A 19,005-nucleotide genomic window follows, 5' to 3' on the forward strand; every position below is an offset into this window, starting at 1 on the left:
TTTGTTCGCTGATGTGTCCCAAACAGTCGTTTAAACAAGCAGGCAACCAGTTGAAGCGAGATAACCTTAATGCCTTTTGGATCTATTGTTTTGACATGTAAGTATTGGCTTTGTTTTGTGTATATTTATTTATTTAGAGGATGACCTCATCCAGTGTGACAAGCAATGTTTCATGCCGTCTACCACTGTCTGTAACCCTTTATATAGCCGCATTTATATTGGACGAGTACTGGAATATCTCCCTCAGGGGTATAGTAGCAATGTGCCCAGGGCCACAAAGAGTCCATTTCTCTCGACTGCACTTTAAAATGCTCTTTCTACTGACTGAGAATCCTATCATATGAATGGTAGACATTGGTATATTGTGAGGTTATTCATATGTATTACAGTCATACTGTATGTAGTCACTGGATGAATGACCCATTGAATAAACAGCATGTGGAATACAGTATGGATAACCTGTCTCTCCTTTCATTAGAGGGTGCGTTCAAGTATAAAGAGCACTGACAGTTTGCCTTTTCTGATTAGAGAAGGGAAGAAAACATACATGCATATGCATAAAGAAGCAGTGTAACACAAGGAATAAATTGTTGCAACTCCCGCTTCGGATGACTTGTGAAGCTGAACGCACATCTTCAAAGGATTATGTGTGGCATTATGTGTAAGTCAGGGGACTTTTACATTTCGGGGTCTCTGAATATGTATGCGTTCACCTGCTTACACATGCAGTGGATTCACTTCACTTCAGCCTTTTCCGTGTAAAAGGCTGCATGCTTCCCTTTGAAATACGAGCCCTCCACGGCTGGCATTACCCTCCTGCACCTCTCGCTTTAGCTCTGAGAGGTATTAATGGAAGTCCATTATCGGTGGCATTGTTATAAAGCTGTTTATAGTTTTATAAACTGTTTATACTCCCTGGAGAAAAGTGTCTGCAAGAAAAATATCAGGTATAAGAACCGCTAGTACAAAAAAACCCAAGCAGTCAAGTGCTCTTTTAATATGAATATTAATAATAGTGATAACGCGATTCAAAGCGCTGTCCTTTTTCCGTGAAACTCGACTGCTAAGGGAAATGTCCAAGAGGGATTGTGCTTTCTGCCGTGCCCGGTTACAGTTTCTTTGTAAAAAATCTGCTTCGTTGCTGCTTTTTTCCATATAACTTCATGATCACTGAGGCCTAAGAAAAGGGCTGAGGCTGTCTTATTCTGCTCAACATCTCCCTCCTCATTATGGAAGGGGTCATTACAGGTCTAATTACTTTTTCACAAGTGATACAGTTATCTGCTGAAGGAACATGCCGTTTTCTCCAAGTACACTCCGTGAGCCCTTTATTAGGTAACCTGTACACCAGCTTGTTAATGCAAATATTTAATCAGCCAATCGTGTCGCTGCAATTAGTGCATAAAAGCGTTATGCATAAAAGCAATGATTGTTGATGCCAGACAGGGTGGATTGCGTATCTCAGAAACTGCTGATCTTCTGGGTCAGAGGAGAAGGGCAAGACTTGTCAAAGCTGCCAGGAAGGTGATAGTAATGCAAATAACCACGCATTACAACAGTGGTATGCAGAAGAGCAGCTCTGAACACACAACACGTCAAACCTCTACGTGGATAGGCGATAGTAGCAGAAGACTTAATACCTAATAAAGTGCTCAGTGAGCGTATGTACAAGTCGTCCTCTCAGGATGAGAGAGGTGGTCGTCTGATAGTTGTTGTTTTTTTCTTTCTGCAGAGGTGCCGTACTTTACGGTGGAGCCCAAACGGAAGACCGTGGGGGAAGTGGAGAGGACTATGGACATTCCGTGTCAGGCCAGAGGTGAGTGCTCAACCTCCTCACTCTCCATGCTATGTGCGCCAGCAGAGGTGTGAAGTCCAGGTTCTGAAAGGAAAATTCCGCCCCAGGATTTTGTTTCAATCGACTGAATTTGCGCAATTCTTCAGCCGGGAGGTGAAACTAATCAGTGACATCAGCTGGCCAAGATCACGGGTGGAAGAAACACATGGAAGGACTTTTACTTTCTGACCCCTGGATTTTATGACTCGTGTGGTTGTTGTTAATTTTTATTTATGTTTTTAACCTTTATTTAACGAGGTAAATAAAGTAAATGATCATTTGAATGAACTATCTTGGGAGTCAGATATACAGTAGGTGATGATTAGACAGTCATTTTTACGGGAATGTGACCTGGATACTGGGTTTAACACCCCTGCTCTTTCCAAATGTGCCATGTAACCGTTAATGATCACAGTGGGTCAGGACCTTGGTTTATCATCCCATCTGAAGGGTAGCATCTTCTACAGCACAGTCTTGCTAGTGTGGGGGATTTCTGTTTAAGACTGCCCCCTGCCGGTCCACAAACACCTCTTACCACAGCAACTTAGTGTTTCCAGGAGGACTCACATCTGAGTACTAACCACACCTACATCTGCTAAGCTTCAGCTGTCTCAGCAGTTATTGGTGTTACTTGGTGAAATCAGGCCACTTATTTGTAATTAGTAGCTAGAATTAAAGATAATTAGAATTAGAGATAAACATATAATGTCAAAAAGCTAAGTTGTATATCTGAAATGTTGCGATTATGGTATGATCCTTTATATACCAGATTTTAATAAAGGGCATTTTTATACATTTGAGTTTCACCATCTAGAAATTACAGCAGGGTTTATACATAGTCCATCCCATATGGGCACCATAATGTTTGGGACACAGCAATGTTATGTCAATAAAAGTAGTAATGTTTAGTATTTTGTTGCAAACAATGACTGCTTGATTCATGGACATCACCAGCTGCTGGGTGTCTTCACTGGTGATACTCTGACAGGCCTGTACACTGTATCTGGTGCTGCTCTGCGTCTATGGAATTGTACAGTTTACTTTGTATGAGGACTCACTGTGAAAGCTGTGTACAATTTGCAAATACATATGCTCCTATTGTTGTGATTTAATAAGTGTTGCCTGCTTTGCAAGTTGTTCCATATTTTTGATATACTGGGGCTCAGCCCCTGCGATTATGTGCAAATGTACAATACATGGAAAAATCTTGAATTACTGCCAAAACAGATCCACTATCCTCTAATGCCTTGCTAATGGTGCCGCATGTAGCGTGAGCCCGGTGGCATAATAAGACTAGCATGCTTCAGTGGATGTTTGAGCCTTCTGCCTAGCTGCACTTTTAGGGAAGAAAAGATAAAAGGGTACATGACTAAAATCAGCAGTTGGTGGACTGAGGGGAAATCCACTCTGCTCCAACATCTTTGAGATTTTTATCAGGGAGCCCTGTACACAGTACACACACTTGACTGTTATGTATTGCTCAGAAACAGAGGAAATTGACTTAATGTCAGTGCCTTTTTGCTCTTTGAAAAATGTAGCCCAGCGCTTCTCATTTTCTGTTGTTGTTTTTTTGTATTTCGAAATACACACATACTCTCTGTTTTAGAGCGGGGTCAGTGGTCATTGCGTTCGAAGTCTAGTAGCTTATTACATGTCAATATTCTTGTTCCCGGTATGTGATTCTAGTAATCAAGCACTGAGCTAGCTTTGTGATGTCTTCGATTGTTTTGTGTGAAGAGGTTCTTGGTTGAAGCTGAGAGGAAGGGAATGCGAAATGAAGGTATTTGGGGAACAGAACAGAACGGCCATCTTAAAGAATGTGGCACGTCAGTGAAGCTGATGTTTGTTTGTGCCTTTGCTCCATATTCCTATTTGTGTCCCTAGCACTGTCCACCGTGCTGTTGGCCTCCCATTGAAGCCAGGTCAGCCGCACGGCGGAGCTGCTAAGCAATGCGCTCATGGCCCAGAGGTTAGCTGCTGTACTCTTGAGACAGGTCTGTGAATTTCTCCAATACATAAGCAGCAGCACCAATGGAACAAATGTACAAATGTGAAATATTCAGACCACCTGGGTCAAGGCTGTCTACAAAGCTATGGGATAATGTAATCATTTTTAATCAAGCCAGAAATTTCCATGTACTTATAATGATGTTACTTTGTCCTCAGGTCCATTACAGATAGGAGAACTATTGGCTTAAAATGCCCAGTGCTAGTTAATTATTTTTCATAAATAACAAAACTTGGGCTGAAATGTTCCTTTTAGCATTCACAAATCAATACCTTTCACAATTCAATTCCAACTGAATCACCTACACAAACCACTGGTAACCTTTTTATGTTCTAGATAAGTTTTATAGCTAATATATTATTTTAGCAAGACATTTTTCCTGTGGAGATTTGCTAGTCTTCGTTTGTATTATTTTAATGTGATGACAGCCCTAATAAAATGACATTTAAATGTTTTCGAGCTTTCAGCTTCTCCTGAGATGAACACACATCAAGGAATAGATATAAATACACTGTGAAATTAGAATTTGGTGGCATACAGTGCATCCAACATTTAGCACCCAGCATTCCTTCATCAACAACATGTACTCATCATACCATTGAAATGTCCCCATTGTTTATTAGCCTTGTCTCTTATCCTTGTCACCTTTCTTTGAACACCATTTCCATGCTGCATGTGTTTATTTGTCAAATGCATGCTGTCGTTGTTGGTGTATGCGGTTTCATTTTTTAAATAGAATCTGATATCATGGGACAGTGCACGTGCGGAAAGTGAAGCATAATGCTTAGGGAAGCCTAAGTCGAAGCCTGAACCTTGTGCAAGGTACTGAAGTGGCCTGTTGCGTAGTGGTTAAGGTAAATGACTGGGACACGCAAGGTCGGTGATTCTAATGCCACAATAAGATCCGCACAGCCGTTGGGCCCTTGAGCAAGGTCCTTAACTCTGCATTGCTCCAGGGGAGGATTGTCTCCTGCTTAGTCGAATCAACTGTAAGTCGCTCTGGATAAGAGCGTCTGCCAAATGCCAATAATATAATGTAATGAAGCTGAATTGTGGAAAAAGTTCAAACAAATTAATAAAAAGTTAAAAGCTGGTATAGATGGATAGTACCGAAAAAGTATGTGAGCTGTGTGTGTTGCTTTGGATAAGAGCATCTGCTAAATCTCGCAAGTAAAAAACTGAAGTCTACAGCACTCTGTCTTTGTATCTTTGGCACATCTTTGGATATCATAATTAAACGTGTCGTGGCTCTCTGAAGCTTAAAGAGCTTAGCTGGCTCTTTAGAACAGGATATTTTGAGGATGGGGGTATTTTTGTTATTTCAGCATTGTACCTTGTTTAGAGCCTCTCCCTGAAGCGTACTTTCAAAGCGCTCCATTGCGAGGGCGGGGATTTCGCTTTTAGTTTGTGCATTCACTGAAATGCACTATGGAACAGTAAAGACTGCTGTCATAGCTGGCTGCAGGAAGCAAGCACGAGTTAAAAATGCAGTAATAACAGATATTATCCAAATATCCCGCGAAACATATTGTGTTAGCGGTTTACCCCTTGAGTAACATTGTGAGAAAAAAGGCTGCTGCCTATTTTATGGTCTATTTCACCGGAACTTCACATTGCTGGTGCTGTAGCCTGTTTCCTAGCAGCAGGTGGCACAAACCTGTCTCTTTTTTTTGAAGGGAGAATGTTTTTTTGCTCTTGAAGTGGGAGTTTGTTTTCATGAGGTAGTTGTGATTAATTAGTAAGGAATATATAAAGCACAGCAAACTGTGCAATTCTGATATACACACACCTGGGTGCCTATGAAGCGCAAGGCTGAAGCCTCCTGCCATTCGCACCCCAGAAGTGCATACTGTACATCATGTGAACAGTGCGCCACTTACTGTAAAAATGCACACAAAATATATTTATACTCATCAAACTGATTCTACATTGTGAAGATTGAACCAGAGGATAATATTACCTTTCTTGTGCAGTACAACCTGGTGTTGTTCTGGTGATCAAAATGGGAAAGCTATTTGGAAACTGTTTGAAAACTAACAGTTACAGTATATGGAATTATAAATAACGGAAACGGTCAGGTTTTTAGATATAAGAGTATACACTCAGTGTGCACTTTATTACATATTTATTAGACTTAGCTTTTAGACTTATTAAGTGTTCTACTTCTGTAGCCTATCCACTTAGAGGTTTGATGCGTTGTGTGTTCAGAGATGCTCTTCTGCATACCACTGTTGTAATGTATGGTTATTCGCATTACTGTCACCTTCCTGTCAGCTTTGACCAGTCCGGCCCTTCTCCTCTGAGGTCTCTCATTAACAAGGAGTTTCTGTCTGCAGAACCGCTGCTCACTGGATGTTTTCATACTATTCTCTGCAAACTCAAGAGACTGTTGTGCTTGAAAATCCAAGGAGAGCAGCATTTTCTAAGATATTCATTCCACCCTGTCTGGCACCAACAATCATTCCATGGTCGAAGTCACTGAAATCACATTTCTTTCCCATTCTAACATTTGGTCTGTAAAAAAGCTGAACCTCTTGACCAGGTCTGCATGTTTTTATGCATCTGGTTGCTGTCACATGATGGCTGATTAAATATTTGCATTAACAAGCTGGTGTACAGGTCTACGTAATGAAGTAATCACTCAGTGTAAATCATGCAACATTAGCTAGCAAATAGATAAGTTCTGTATCTTAAGGAGTTAGCATCAGCTATCTAGATTACATAGTTACCTAACACTAGCTAACTTGAGTTACCTTATAGAGCTTAGGAGACAGTCAGTATATGTGTAGTGCTAGAGTAGCATACCACGGTCTAATGTTTATGTTTCTGTAGAATTTTGAATCCCATTTTAACAAATCAGAAATTCTGGTTGAAAAGTAACAGTGATCATTTTTACTTTAACCCCTCACCATGATATAACAGCTATCACAAGATGGCATAACAGATGATGTCAGGTTATGTGAAATGACATACAATTGTCATACTTTTATCTGTAAATATTATGCTTCTGTAACTCTGCTAACTGCATCTGTGTACACATCCTCTCATGCTTAAATATTCAACTGTTCCCATAAATACAGTCGCATTCAGCCAGCCAGTGTTTGTTTGATTCTATAACGTTGCAGAAAGCTGACTTTTTTCAGAGTACAGTTTTCAGTTTTGACATCTCATTGGAATGCTCGTATTTGCTTATTATGTTCACAGCTGTCAAATGGAAAGAATTTATTAATTATTTTGCCTTTTCTACTGAAATGTAACTTTATGGTAATTGAGTACTGAACCAGCATTTACTCGCAGTTTGTGAAATGATCTATGGTAATGTGTCTCTTACCTTGGGAGTTATCAGATTTATCAGTAGTTATTTCAAGATGGAAGAAATCCTGCTGTTGTACAGAATCACTTCTGTCTTTCAAGTCAGATGGCATCTTGAACCATCTGAGTCTGAATCTGAACACTGTTCTCCAACTCGATCTGCTCAAATTTATTTTACTAAAGATAAAGGCTTAAACAAAATGAAGGCATGTCAAAACAAATATCAGTGGATCTTAGAATGGTATGTGCTAACTGTTTACTGGTTACACATTCTGGCGTCTCGTACTATATTTTTGGTCATATAATATTTATACGCTAGTCTCTGCCTGTAGTGGTATTACGCTATAAAAGAATGGCAGAAGAAAGAAATATTGGCCTTGATGGCAGTTCAAGGCCAATGCTGGTATTGTATACCTTTTCTACTCTCACTGTGCTGTACATGTATGTCACATGATATACAGTGTACTCCATAATGTTTTCGAAAAGGCATACAGTATATTTTCTTGATTTGGCTCAGTACTCCAATTTTAGATTTGTAATCAAACCGCTCACTGGGGCTATTCACATTATGGTGGACACACTGCCTGTATGTACTCACTTCCTTTTTCTGCTGCTTTGTGTTGTTCACCGGTTCTTCTTTGTGTGCTTCTTATGCAGGAGTCCCCTCGCCCAAGCTGGAATGGTACAAGGACTCTGTGCCGCTCGGTAAACTGAATAACCCCCGCTACAAAGTGATGGCTAGCATGGGCCTGCAGGTGCGAAAGGTGCAGCCCAACGACGCCGGAATCTTCCAGTGCTTCGCCAGAAACTCGGCTGGGGAAACCGAGCTCCATTCTAACCTCGTTGTCACAAGTGAGTGAGATATCCACCATGCGTCAGCTGTACCTTCACCTCAACATGGCGGCAAAACATTATTTTACCGGGGTAGAGGTTTGTAGGATGGTTTTTTTTAGCAAGTACGGACATCTATTAAACTAGGAATTAAAGGCAACAGACATATTTGAGTCCTTACTATACTATCTAAAACAATATATGTACTGTGCGATATATTACAGTATAGCTGATCTTACGACTGTGAAAAAAGCTTTGATTCATGCATTTCCGATGGGCAAGATATAGTACAAGCTTGAGAAGCAATGCATTCACTTAGTAGATAATTAGTAAATACATAGTTACTTTAATGTTATCAACGATTTCAAATATAGAGTAGCTTGAAGCTTCACTGCGGTTGTTCATTTGTTTATGTGATTGGGGAGTTGTGGGCTGACCGCTTTGATCATGCCGTAGACTGAGGGGCCCCTTCCCTTCCCGCTAAGAGGAAGAAAAGACTTGTTAATTGCTTCAGACAAAGAATAAAAATGATGTTCTTTATACACTCCGCTTCCTCAACTCCCACAGTCGGTAGCGCTTTCTCTTTTTAGCGCAATATTTTCTTTTTGTCACGCGTGAGCAGAGTTGTGAAGAAAACAGAAAAACACGCATCGGTGCTGGTCATCCCTCCGCTGCAAAGGGAGGGCCCATGGACTGCACTCTGGCTTGTTTTGAATTACACTCTGCGGCCGCGCATTGATTGTATATTTCAAACTCCAAAACATATTATTGACCAACATAATTAAAACCAGGGGATGCTAGCCAGTCCCCAGAGTGCTCATTTTCCAGCTTATCTGTATTCCAGCCAGACGTGAGCGAAGATTATGAATAAACCACACAGAGCAGTGCCGTAATCAGCGCCGTGTTTGTGTGAGACGGGCTGCTCGAGACCTCTGAACCCCGCTGTGTTTTGGAGGTGCAGTGGACATTATTTAGCAGGGTTTCTTCTGGGCTTTTTTTGCTGTTGTGGCTGTGCCTTTGTTTTGTGTTTTGGTTACTGTATGCGCTGCTCTCTTAACTGGGCATCAGCGGTATACGTATATGTATGCAGCGCACCGAGTGAGGTTTTCAAATAAATGGGCTTTGATATTAGGCTGTTTAAAACAGGTCAGATTGCTTTCTGTGTGGCACTGATGTGTTTTAAACTGTTTTAAACTGTTTTAAACTGTTTTAAATAGTTTGAAACTCTTGAAAGCCACAGTTCAATACAGTGTTTAAACTTGTTTTAAACTCTTGAAAATCAAAGGACTCCAAGAACCTGAATTCCCATGCCATTTAGGGCATTGCATTTTTGTCCTCCATCTTGTTTATTTCTCCACATCCATTTATTTCAGCACGGAGGCCCTCGGGAGTTTGTCAGCTCTTGGAATTAGCCTGGTTGATCCCCATTAAAAGATACGGTGACTAACACGAAACCGTTGGCCACAGCAGCTGTTGAAAATTAAGCTGTAACAGTCTTGTTTCCATTCCAAGTTGTTCCGTTCGGTCTTGACAGTAAAAACATTGAAATAGCTACTGGTTTCCAAAGGACAGCTTTGCCTCCACTAGGCACCTTACATTTCATTCCTGACCAAGAAACAATGTGTTCTTGGAGTATTGTGTCCATATTCAGCCGCACGTGTCTCCATCTTTCCATTAAATCTGATTAGTCAACAAGCCCTGGATTTCTGCGTCAGTCCGACGAGGAAAGATATGAAAGCCAAAGTGGCAGAGCCCTGCTTGATTACAATGTCTGCTTGAAATATGAAATCGAAATTAATTTCCTTTGATCTCCGTGTGAGGTCTCGGGTCCAGGTATGAAAGGGAACATGCCTTTGATGAAAGCGGGATAGGAAAGCTTTTATATTTCCCCGGCCTCCCAACACGGGCGGCGACACCTCTCCCGCTGGGTTTTATCTGGCGCACGCGAGCCTTCAGAGACGTCTGCCTTTCCCCAGGCATGGCCCCGGCCTTCACCAAGCCTCCCTCTGACATCACCGCCACTGACGGGACCACGGCCGTCTTCACCTGCGAGACCTCCGGAGCCCCCAAGCCTGCCGTCACCTGGAAGAGAGGTACACACACACCTGCCCTACAGACCTGAAACAGAGGGGACAGATTTACTCTTACTCCTCTTCTGCTCTAGTGTGGTAGAGGATATAGGCTTCTAAAGAGAAAGGGCTTTTTCAGTTCTTCAATACTTGAATAGTACATATCTGAACAAAATATATATTTCCATACAGAAATATACAGACAGCCTGTAGGCTAGTGGTTAAGGTACATGACTGGGTCCCAGTAGGTTGGTGGTTCATGCCTGGGTGTAGCCACAATAAGATCCACTCAACTGTTGGGCCCTTCAGCAAGGTCCTTAACCTCCACATTGCTCCAGGGGGGATTGTCCCCTGCTTAGTCTAATCAACTGTAAGTTGCTTTGGATAAAAGTGTCAGATAAATAACAAATGATTTATTATTATTTAAATGCATATATTGTGGTAGCAGACATGTAGTTATGTGGCATACTGGTTAGGGATCCACATTTGGGATGTGACAGGTGAAGTGTTGTGCTACGCGTGTCCTTTCATTGAACCGCTCCACTGAGTACAATATGCAGCTGTCTGTATTGAAAATGGGTGAAAATATATAAATAAATAAATGCATAAGAAGCCTTGTAAAAACAACTTTACGATGGATAATTCCCCAAGATAAGGGTGTCTCATATAAATAAATCCTATCAAAAGAATGGTAAGCCTACTAAATAGTCACATTTCTTGTCTAAATGTCTTATAAAAACGGAATCGAGCTATTATTTTAATGCATTTTTTTATGTGTGTGCAGTTGGTCCCACTGATGAGCCACTATGGAAATAATTCCTTTTCGCAACAGAAGATTCATCATTATTTCCAAACACTGCTCAATTCATTAAGCGGTTGCCAGAGCTTTCCCGGTTAGGAAAACGGAATTCGAAGCGCATAGCGGCGTATTTCCTATTAAGGAGCGCTCCCCTCATTGGCATGTGCAGAGGGGTATCCCCTCAGGGCCCGGTCTAAATTGCCGATAGTGTCAGGCCGGCGCTGGTTTTGTGGCCTGCGTCTCGGAGTAAGACGTGGTGCGTGTCATCCCGTCCAGGGACCCAGGTTTTGGGCAGCGGCTCGGTCCAGATCCCGCGCTTCACGCTCCTGGAGTCCGGCGGGCTGCAGGTGAAGCCGGTCTTCATGCAGGACACGGGGAACTACACTTGCTACGCCTCCAATGCTGAGGGAGCCATCAGCGCCAGCACCTCCCTCACCGTGTGGAGTAAGACCTCCCAGCTCCCCCACTTTTACACTGCCAGAACCTTCTGTCTTAGTGTTATTATCTCCTTAATGTGTATGAGTGTTTTAAATATTTTTCCCTCAAGTAGAAAATATTAGTAGCTTGTTTTAATTCACTGTTTAATTGACAAGTGAACATTGTTAATTGCTAATCTAATTAGCAAATCTTGAAATGACTAACCTCACCGCATTGACTACATTTTCTTTTATTTCACCAGAAATACGATTTTACATATGCATTTCAGTCTCAATATAAGTGTAAAACACTTGTTGAGACTGACTTTTTGCATTGTGGCGGACAAACTTTCTGCCGATTCTCCCTCATTCCTCTCCGAAGCCGTTTTTATTGTAAAACAATCAGTGTGTTCCTGCTCTCTTAACTAGGAGAAATGAGGGAGTCGATAAAACTGGACCCCGTTGGGGTGTCCCTTAATGATGCCACCGAGCTTGAACAATGCCGTTTGTTCCTCATTTAAATTAAAATATATAAGTGGCCAGAAGGTTAATAGCAAATGTACCCCATTTATTTTTTATTAGTGTAATCGCACAGTCCCTTTACTGTACACTTTGGTGAACTGTTGCAGTCTCCTGCTGCTTCACGTATCTCTTGTTTTCATTTTCCCCTCTGGAGGAGCAGATTACAGATATGCAGAACCATGAAAACAACGGGCGAAAAAAGGAATAATTATTAGTGTAACTTCTCCAAGTTGAAGTATAAGGGTGGACGTGCTGCTCTCTGCAGTTCTGTTTGTGTCGAAGGCTGGGCTCCTCTGATCTCCCCTGGCTTGTGTGTCCTCCAGGCCGAACATCCATCTCCCATCCCCCCGAGGACCAGCGTGTCATCAAAGGGACCACAGCCGTGCTGGACTGCAAGGCGACCTTTGACCCCAGAGTGTCTGTCAGGTGGGACATTTCCCCAGTTGTATTTCCATTAAAACGTAATTATATTGCAGCTGTTATGGTATACAGTATCGATTGCATATTAAATTCAGAAAACTTGGTTGACTGTGTACAAGAATACATATGGGCCTACTCATTAACTTATAGAAATGTTGTTTTTGTTCTTATGAATTTCATTAGGGTTGTCATCAGTGTGTTTGCTGTATTCTTATTGATGGGAAATAGCAAATCGGGGCATCAACATTTTTTTTTACTTATTTGTTGGTATTCGGCCAGCTTCTGCTACGTTTGCTGAAATAGCCTACATATTTGAGGCGAGCTGTGTTGTTATCTCTTTATTACTTTCTACTGAAATAGTAGTTTTGTAAGCAAAATAAACTAGAAAATGTAAGAATCGTAGTCTTCATTGGCCTTGGTGATTTTCTGAGCCTTTAATGCATTCGCTTTGTAGATTTTTTTTATCAGGCTAATAAAAAAACAAATTTCAGCGTGGTTGCTATCGACCAGTTCCATTTTTTAAGCCACAATTATTCTCAAAAGAAAAGCCTGCATAATACAAAAAGCACATTGACATAATTGGCACATACTGTAACTTGGTTACCACTGCATAGTTGTAAAGAAGCCTGGTAGCTAATCAAGCAAGCATGCCACACTCTCATAGGCCCAGTAATTTGCAGCATTCCCAGAATGCTGACCCACTGCAGGAAAGCCACGAACCGTGATTTTGCATGGGGCCAAGTCATTTATCTGAACCTCAGGTTTGTGTGGAAGAAAGACGGTGCTGAGGTCAGCCAGACCAGCGGGGGCGGCATCAGCTTGAAGGACGGCTCCCTGCACATCAGCCAGACCTGGTCGGGCGACATCGGGGACTACACCTGCAACGTCCTCTCCCAGGCAGGCAACGACTCCAAGTCGGCCCGTCTGGAGGTCATGTAAGTGTTTCGGCTCCGAGTGCTGACGGGGGGTCCCTAAGCAGATATTAATACCCACCACCCTGTCTGTGCAGGCTTGAGTCAAATTAAAGAGGGAGCAGGCAATTAGACTAGCAGCTTTACTTTAGAGTTTTAATGTGTATCCTTTGCCCCGCACCTTGCCACAGCGTGGATGTGCATAGATCTGGCTGCTTTAGAGGGTCCCCCATTGCTTCTGCAGCTCTGAATACAATGCTGTCATTTCTCACAAACACAACCTCTCTCTCTCTCTCTCTCTCTCTCCCTCCCTCCCCCTCCCCCTCTCTCTCTCTCCCTCTCCCTCTCCCTCTCACTCTCACTCTGAAATTATAATACGGTGTTTTTTTGACAAATATAGGCACTTGTGTTGCCAATGCGAGGTTACATAATAAAACTATATAGAATATGGATGGCATTATAGATGTTAAAAAAAAATTACCTGTAAGAAAAATGACAGTGTGTGATGTTGTTTGCCTGCATGCACACGTGTCAGTTTGTACACGTGTGTGCTGCGTGTTCCTATGTGTACGCATGTGTGCTTAACTCATTTTGTGTGGCAAGAGGACATAAATTGTGCTGCTAGTTTGCGGCAATCCTTTTCCCCTAATAAGAAGGGTGGCTTATCCGCATCAGATGTGTAGTTTAATTGGGGCCATTTTTTTGCTAATTTTGATGTAGTATTTATTCAAATTTCTCTTTCTCTCCTGTGCTCTATCCTGTGCTCTATCCTGTGCTCTCTCTTGCTCGCTCTCTCGCTCTGTCTCTCATTCTTTCTCTCTCTCGCTCCCTCTCCCTCTCCCTCCACACCCACCGGCCTGTCTGCTCTCATATCATGTCTCAGCTGTCAAGTTTCTTTGAATATCTGTTATTTCCTTCTTCTTTTTTTTTTTTTTACTTTCGTATACATTAGCTTGCCTCATTTCAATTTAGCAGTGAATAGCTAATTACCGCACAGTAAATTTGTGATTTCTCTGAGGTAACAGTGAAACAGTCTATTAAGCATTATAGGCGGACAGTGCTGGAAGGCACGGCTCCCAGTGTAGTGCAGGTTCAGGAGCTCCGTATCCACACTCCCTAATTTATATTTCTAACTGGCACTGAGGGGGAGGGGGGCAGCCGGCAGCCCGCTCCGGCGTTCGGTGCAGAAGTGGGGTCAGAGACAATGGCTCCTCGGCAGGGCGGCTGGGTCCTTTTTCATCAGGCTTGCTGGTATTACACTTCCCTCCGGGGCGGAGGAAGAAAGAGCCGGCTTATAATTACAATATTACTCTGAAGCTCGGCCGCGCTTCTGCACGCCTGGGCTCTTCCGCCGTCTTAATGGGCATCGTGTGAGGATATCAGGTGTGCGTTAGCTAAAGTGTGTGTGTGTGTGTCTGTGTGTGTGTGTGTGTGTGTGTGTGTGTGTGTGTGTGTGTGTGTGTGTGTGTGTGTGCGCGCGCGCATGTGTGTGTTAGTTAAAATATGTGTGTGTGTGTGTGCGCGTGTGTGTGTGTGTGTGTGTGTGCGTGTGTGTTAGTTAAAATATGTGTGTGTGTGTGTGTGCGCGCGTGTGTGTGTGTGTGTGTGTGTGCGTGTGTGTGTGTTAGTTAAAATGTGTATGTGTGTGTTTGTGTGTGTGTGTGTTAGTTAAAATGTGTTTGTGTGTGTGTGTGTGTGTGTGTGTGTGTGTCTGTGTGCGCGCATGTGTGTTAGTTAAAATGTGTGTATGTGTGTGTGTGTGTGTGCGCGCGTGTGTGTGTGTTTGTGTGTGTGCAGTACACATGTATGTGTGTATGTGTGCATATGTATGTATATCAGGTGTTCATTAGCTAAAACTGAGGAGTGTATGTTGTGTGTGTGTGCGTGGCCAGTGTTGAGCGCAGTCTCCTGATAGCCACCTGCTCTTCCAGCCCTGACACACCGGGTCACAGTGACAGTAAGGCAGCACTGTGAAGAAATACGCCCTTTTGGCTTTGCTCATGCCCTTCTGTTTACTTATCGATTCTGTTTTTATCTGTTTAAATAATCAGCTGTTCGGTGACTCAGCCTGTGCTGTTATTACAGTGTGCCGTGATGACCGGATCGAGCCATTACAGCACACATTATATATGTATACCCTCCAAAGATGGCTAAATTAATCTGGAGGACATCTCGGCGCCTGGCTCTTACTCGCGAGGTTGTTGTGGAGTGCAGAAGCAGGGTTATGTGCGTTGCACAGTTCCAGTTGCCCACACTGTCAGGATATGTGCTATCTGAAAATGATCATCAGGCATTGACTTACCTCATGATGTATCTTCCAATTCTCTGATTTCCCAGGTTCTGTCTGAGATGTGGGCTGTTATGATTGTTGGAAGAGTTATTGGAAGGACTTTGTGGAAAGTAGATGCAGCGTGTGGGGTCAGGGGAGTGTGCTAGTGGAGTGGGTGGTACAGCTGGATACACACATCGGTGTGTGTGGGGCGGTCTAACTGTGGATCATTCTGTAAGTGTGCGTGGGCTCTGTCAGTAGGGAACCCTCCTAGCCTCTTGCCTGTTTCACTTTATCTGCTGTGCGTGTGTGTGTGTGTGTGTGTGTGTGTGTGTGTGTATGTGTATGTGTCTGCACGTGCGTGTGTGTGTGTGCATGTGTGTGTGAGCGTGCGTGTGTTTGCGCCTGTATGCGTGTTTGTGCACGTGTGCATGTGAGCATGTCTGTGAGTGTGTGCGTTTATGTGTGTGTGTGTGTGTGTGTGTGTGTGTGTGTGTGTGTGTCTGTGTGCGCATGCCTTCACCTAATCTCAGAGCCTGCTCTAGCAGAAAGCAAAGGCTGCTTCTAAAGAACTTCTCACTTTTAATGAAATATTTCTGACATCCACAGAGCTGCTTCATAAATTAATAATTACTATTTGAGAGCATACTTTTTAATTAAACTGTAGCTCTGAGGATTTAGGTCTTACTTAGACAGGTAGACATCACTTTAATCTCTTATAATATATTTATGCAGCAAATTAGAACTTGATTGGAAGTATGAAAAATTTGTATTAGGATGAAAATGGTGTGTGGTGAAGGGGGAGGTTTTTATTTTATTTTATTTTTAATCATGTTAAATAAAAGGTTACGTATTGCTCGGCTGTATAAAGTCTTATGGGTCCATTGCACTGAAATATTTTCTCATGTCAGCAGAGACAATAAAGCAAACATTGTTTCCCTGGGTGAAAATATCTTCAGCAAAGACGGTTCTTGGAAGTATATGGTTTATGTATTATTCAAGCTGGGTTAAGTTTGTTTGTAGAGCCACTAATAAGAACTTACCCGCCGATACTTAAGAGAGAGTTTAATTTGCCTTCCCCCCCACCCCCAGTCTCCCGATGGACTTCCTTCAATATTTACAAAACCCGATCTGGAAGAGAGCTCAGATTTCTGATTATCGTCGCCGCATTTGCAAGTCTCATGCGCTCGCACTTTTCATGTCCGGTCATAACCAACCACCGGAGCTGAAACTCACGAGACTTTAAATGGGCTAATGGTCTCAGCAGCATTAATTTGTAAAAATAAATGACTTTCTGAAGCAGTCAGCAAACCCTGACATTAGGCCGCAGCAGGGCAGCTCTCTCCCGCAGAAATAGTTAATAAACCGATCAATAAAGAATAAAGAAGGAACACAGTCAAAGTGGCTTACACCTGCCTCCAGCAGGCTCCGGTAAAGGAGCTGAATTGGGAATCGGATCGCCTTTTTGAAGGCCTTAGATTCGAGAAAAATAATAAATGAGGCGAAATGGCTGGAGACGGCAGGCTCGGCGCTCTTCGGGGAGAGTGTCTGGGAGCTAAACGGAGGCCTCTGGAGAGGCGGCGAGCGGCCGGGTGGAATCTTAAACGGCGCCGATCGCGACGAGGCCTGCCGGTGCGTGCAGGGGGACCCAGCGTACCAAACGTGTCCTTGTGTTTTGTCCCTCTTCGCAGCGAGCTGCCCCACTCCCCCCGAAACCTGCAGGCCAGCCTGAACGCCACGGACAGCCGCAGCGTCGACCTCTCCTGGGTCCGGCCCTTCGACGGAAACAGCCCCCTTCTGCACTACATCGTCGAGCTCTCCGAAAACAGTGAGTGCCACGGAACGGGGGGGGGGGGGGAGAAAAAACCTAATTAACTACGCCTCCGAGGGGTGTGAGCCCGAGCGACCTATCTTCCCTTCCACCAAATGCTATTAGGTCAGGTGTCTGACAGTTTGAGCCGTGTAGTTTGATTTATTAATGGATTGATCCATTGCCTGGAGTCCTCAGTAAGCAGCTATGTGGTGAGCATCAGAAAGCCTGTTTCTGCAGTACACACACAGCCCCAGCCCTGTTGTGGAGAGAGGCGTCTCTCCCTCTGTGTTAAGGCTCATCAGCGGTGTCAGTGGACTCTCTTTAACTTCAGCTCCTCTAAAGTGGATCTGTGCTGTCACCGAAGCTTCTGTACTGCATGTCGGTGCTTAGCCTACATAGGTCCACAGCAGAGTTCGCACAGCGGTGAAGATCCCCCAAAAAAAAGACATGGGGAATTTTTTTTTTTCGTCAGTTATGACAGCGACATTTTTCTTACTTCTCCTCTTTTCCGCGGTTGAGAAAGGCAAGTTAGGGGGCTCTCATTCGTGTCCCCTCACATCTTAAACTAGAGCACATGAATAACGGTGAAACAGGGCTGACAGGGGGGAGCAGAGTGGAAACACTGCTTTTTTTCAGATGCTTGTTGTCGTCTGCGTCTCACTGTTTATTATTCTTTTGTAAACAGGGGGAACTAGGGTGACAGAGGTCAGCACTGTACAAATGACCTGAGAAAACAGTGAATGTTTAGACAACTCTCTCGAGTTGTAATCAGCAGAAAACTTTACTCCTGTAAACACAAACATGCTAAAACTAAATAATTCACTTTGGTAATATTGCTGCTGTGATTTATTATTTTATTACTCTTTTTATTTCGAGAGTAAAGGACAGATTTCTTGCCCGGGCTGCTTTGCATAAGCCTGGTTGCACAGTACCTACTGTAGGCTTAAAAGGCTGTGTTTGCCAAAGGCAATCCTAAACAGGGTTACATGCAGTATGGAGATTGAGCACTCAGCTCCCTTCCCACTCTCCTTCAACCTGTGGAAACGAGGAGCAGGTCATGGCCCCTCCAATAAGCGCTGAATTTAACTCCGGCTTTTACTGATACTGAAAGAGTGTGTTCGTCTGGCCATAGCCTTTCATGAGGAACAGGGTGTAGCAGTGCAGCGGCCATGCATTTTTATAGCCACTACAGCATCCTTGTGTCTGATTATATGTCCTTATTATTGCTCTTTTATTGAAACATGTTACAGAGCTCTTAACTTCATACCCCTGTGTTTGTACCCCATCAATGAGTTTATTGAGCAGACAAGAACCCCTCTGACACACACACACACACACACACACTCACACAAACACATACACACGCACACATGTACACAAGCACATGTACTGTACAGTACACACATACACAGGCACACAAACACACACACACGCCCAGTACTACAATCAAATTGTATATCCGTTAAATTTCTCCATTGCCAAATCACTTATTACACATTTTAGTTTGAGTATGGAACCAAGCGACTGGAAAGGAGAGAGGAAGAAAGTGAGGGAGAAAGAAAGCGAGTAAAAGATTGAATAAATAAAGCATACTAGATGCAGCATTCAAACGGAGCTAGACCCTGGGGTGACAAAGAGATTAATAGACTGTGTAGCGGAATTTGACTGCTTGCTGCATTAAGCTGCTTAGAAGCAGATAGAGGATCATGGCGTGTTGAGTGTAAACCAGCCTGGTTCAACGTGGACTGGAACAGCAGAGTGGCAATGACTCAAATGGCTGCCTTCACCCGATACCGCACAT

General features: G+C 43.2%; 1 protein-coding gene across 1 annotated transcript in view; it reads left to right on the forward strand.

Moving 5' to 3' along the window:
• sdk1b (sidekick cell adhesion molecule 1b) overlaps positions 1–19,005 on the forward strand; it is a 354,443-nt gene that overhangs the window by 253,505 nt on the left and 81,933 nt on the right. The window contains exons 9-15 of the mRNA XM_061230637.1: positions 1,733–1,816; positions 7,812–8,006; positions 9,962–10,078; positions 11,130–11,297; positions 12,115–12,217; positions 12,973–13,146; positions 17,083–17,219. Coding sequence (XP_061086621.1) covers positions 1,733–1,816; positions 7,812–8,006; positions 9,962–10,078; positions 11,130–11,297; positions 12,115–12,217; positions 12,973–13,146; positions 17,083–17,219 — 978 coding nt within the window. The remainder of the gene's footprint in view (positions 1–1,732; positions 1,817–7,811; positions 8,007–9,961; positions 10,079–11,129; positions 11,298–12,114; positions 12,218–12,972; positions 13,147–17,082; positions 17,220–19,005) is intronic.

The sequence above is a fragment of the Conger conger genome, chromosome 2 (assembly GCF_963514075.1).
Source record: "Conger conger chromosome 2, fConCon1.1, whole genome shotgun sequence".
NCBI classification, from domain to species: Eukaryota; Metazoa; Chordata; class Actinopteri; order Anguilliformes; family Congridae; genus Conger; species Conger conger.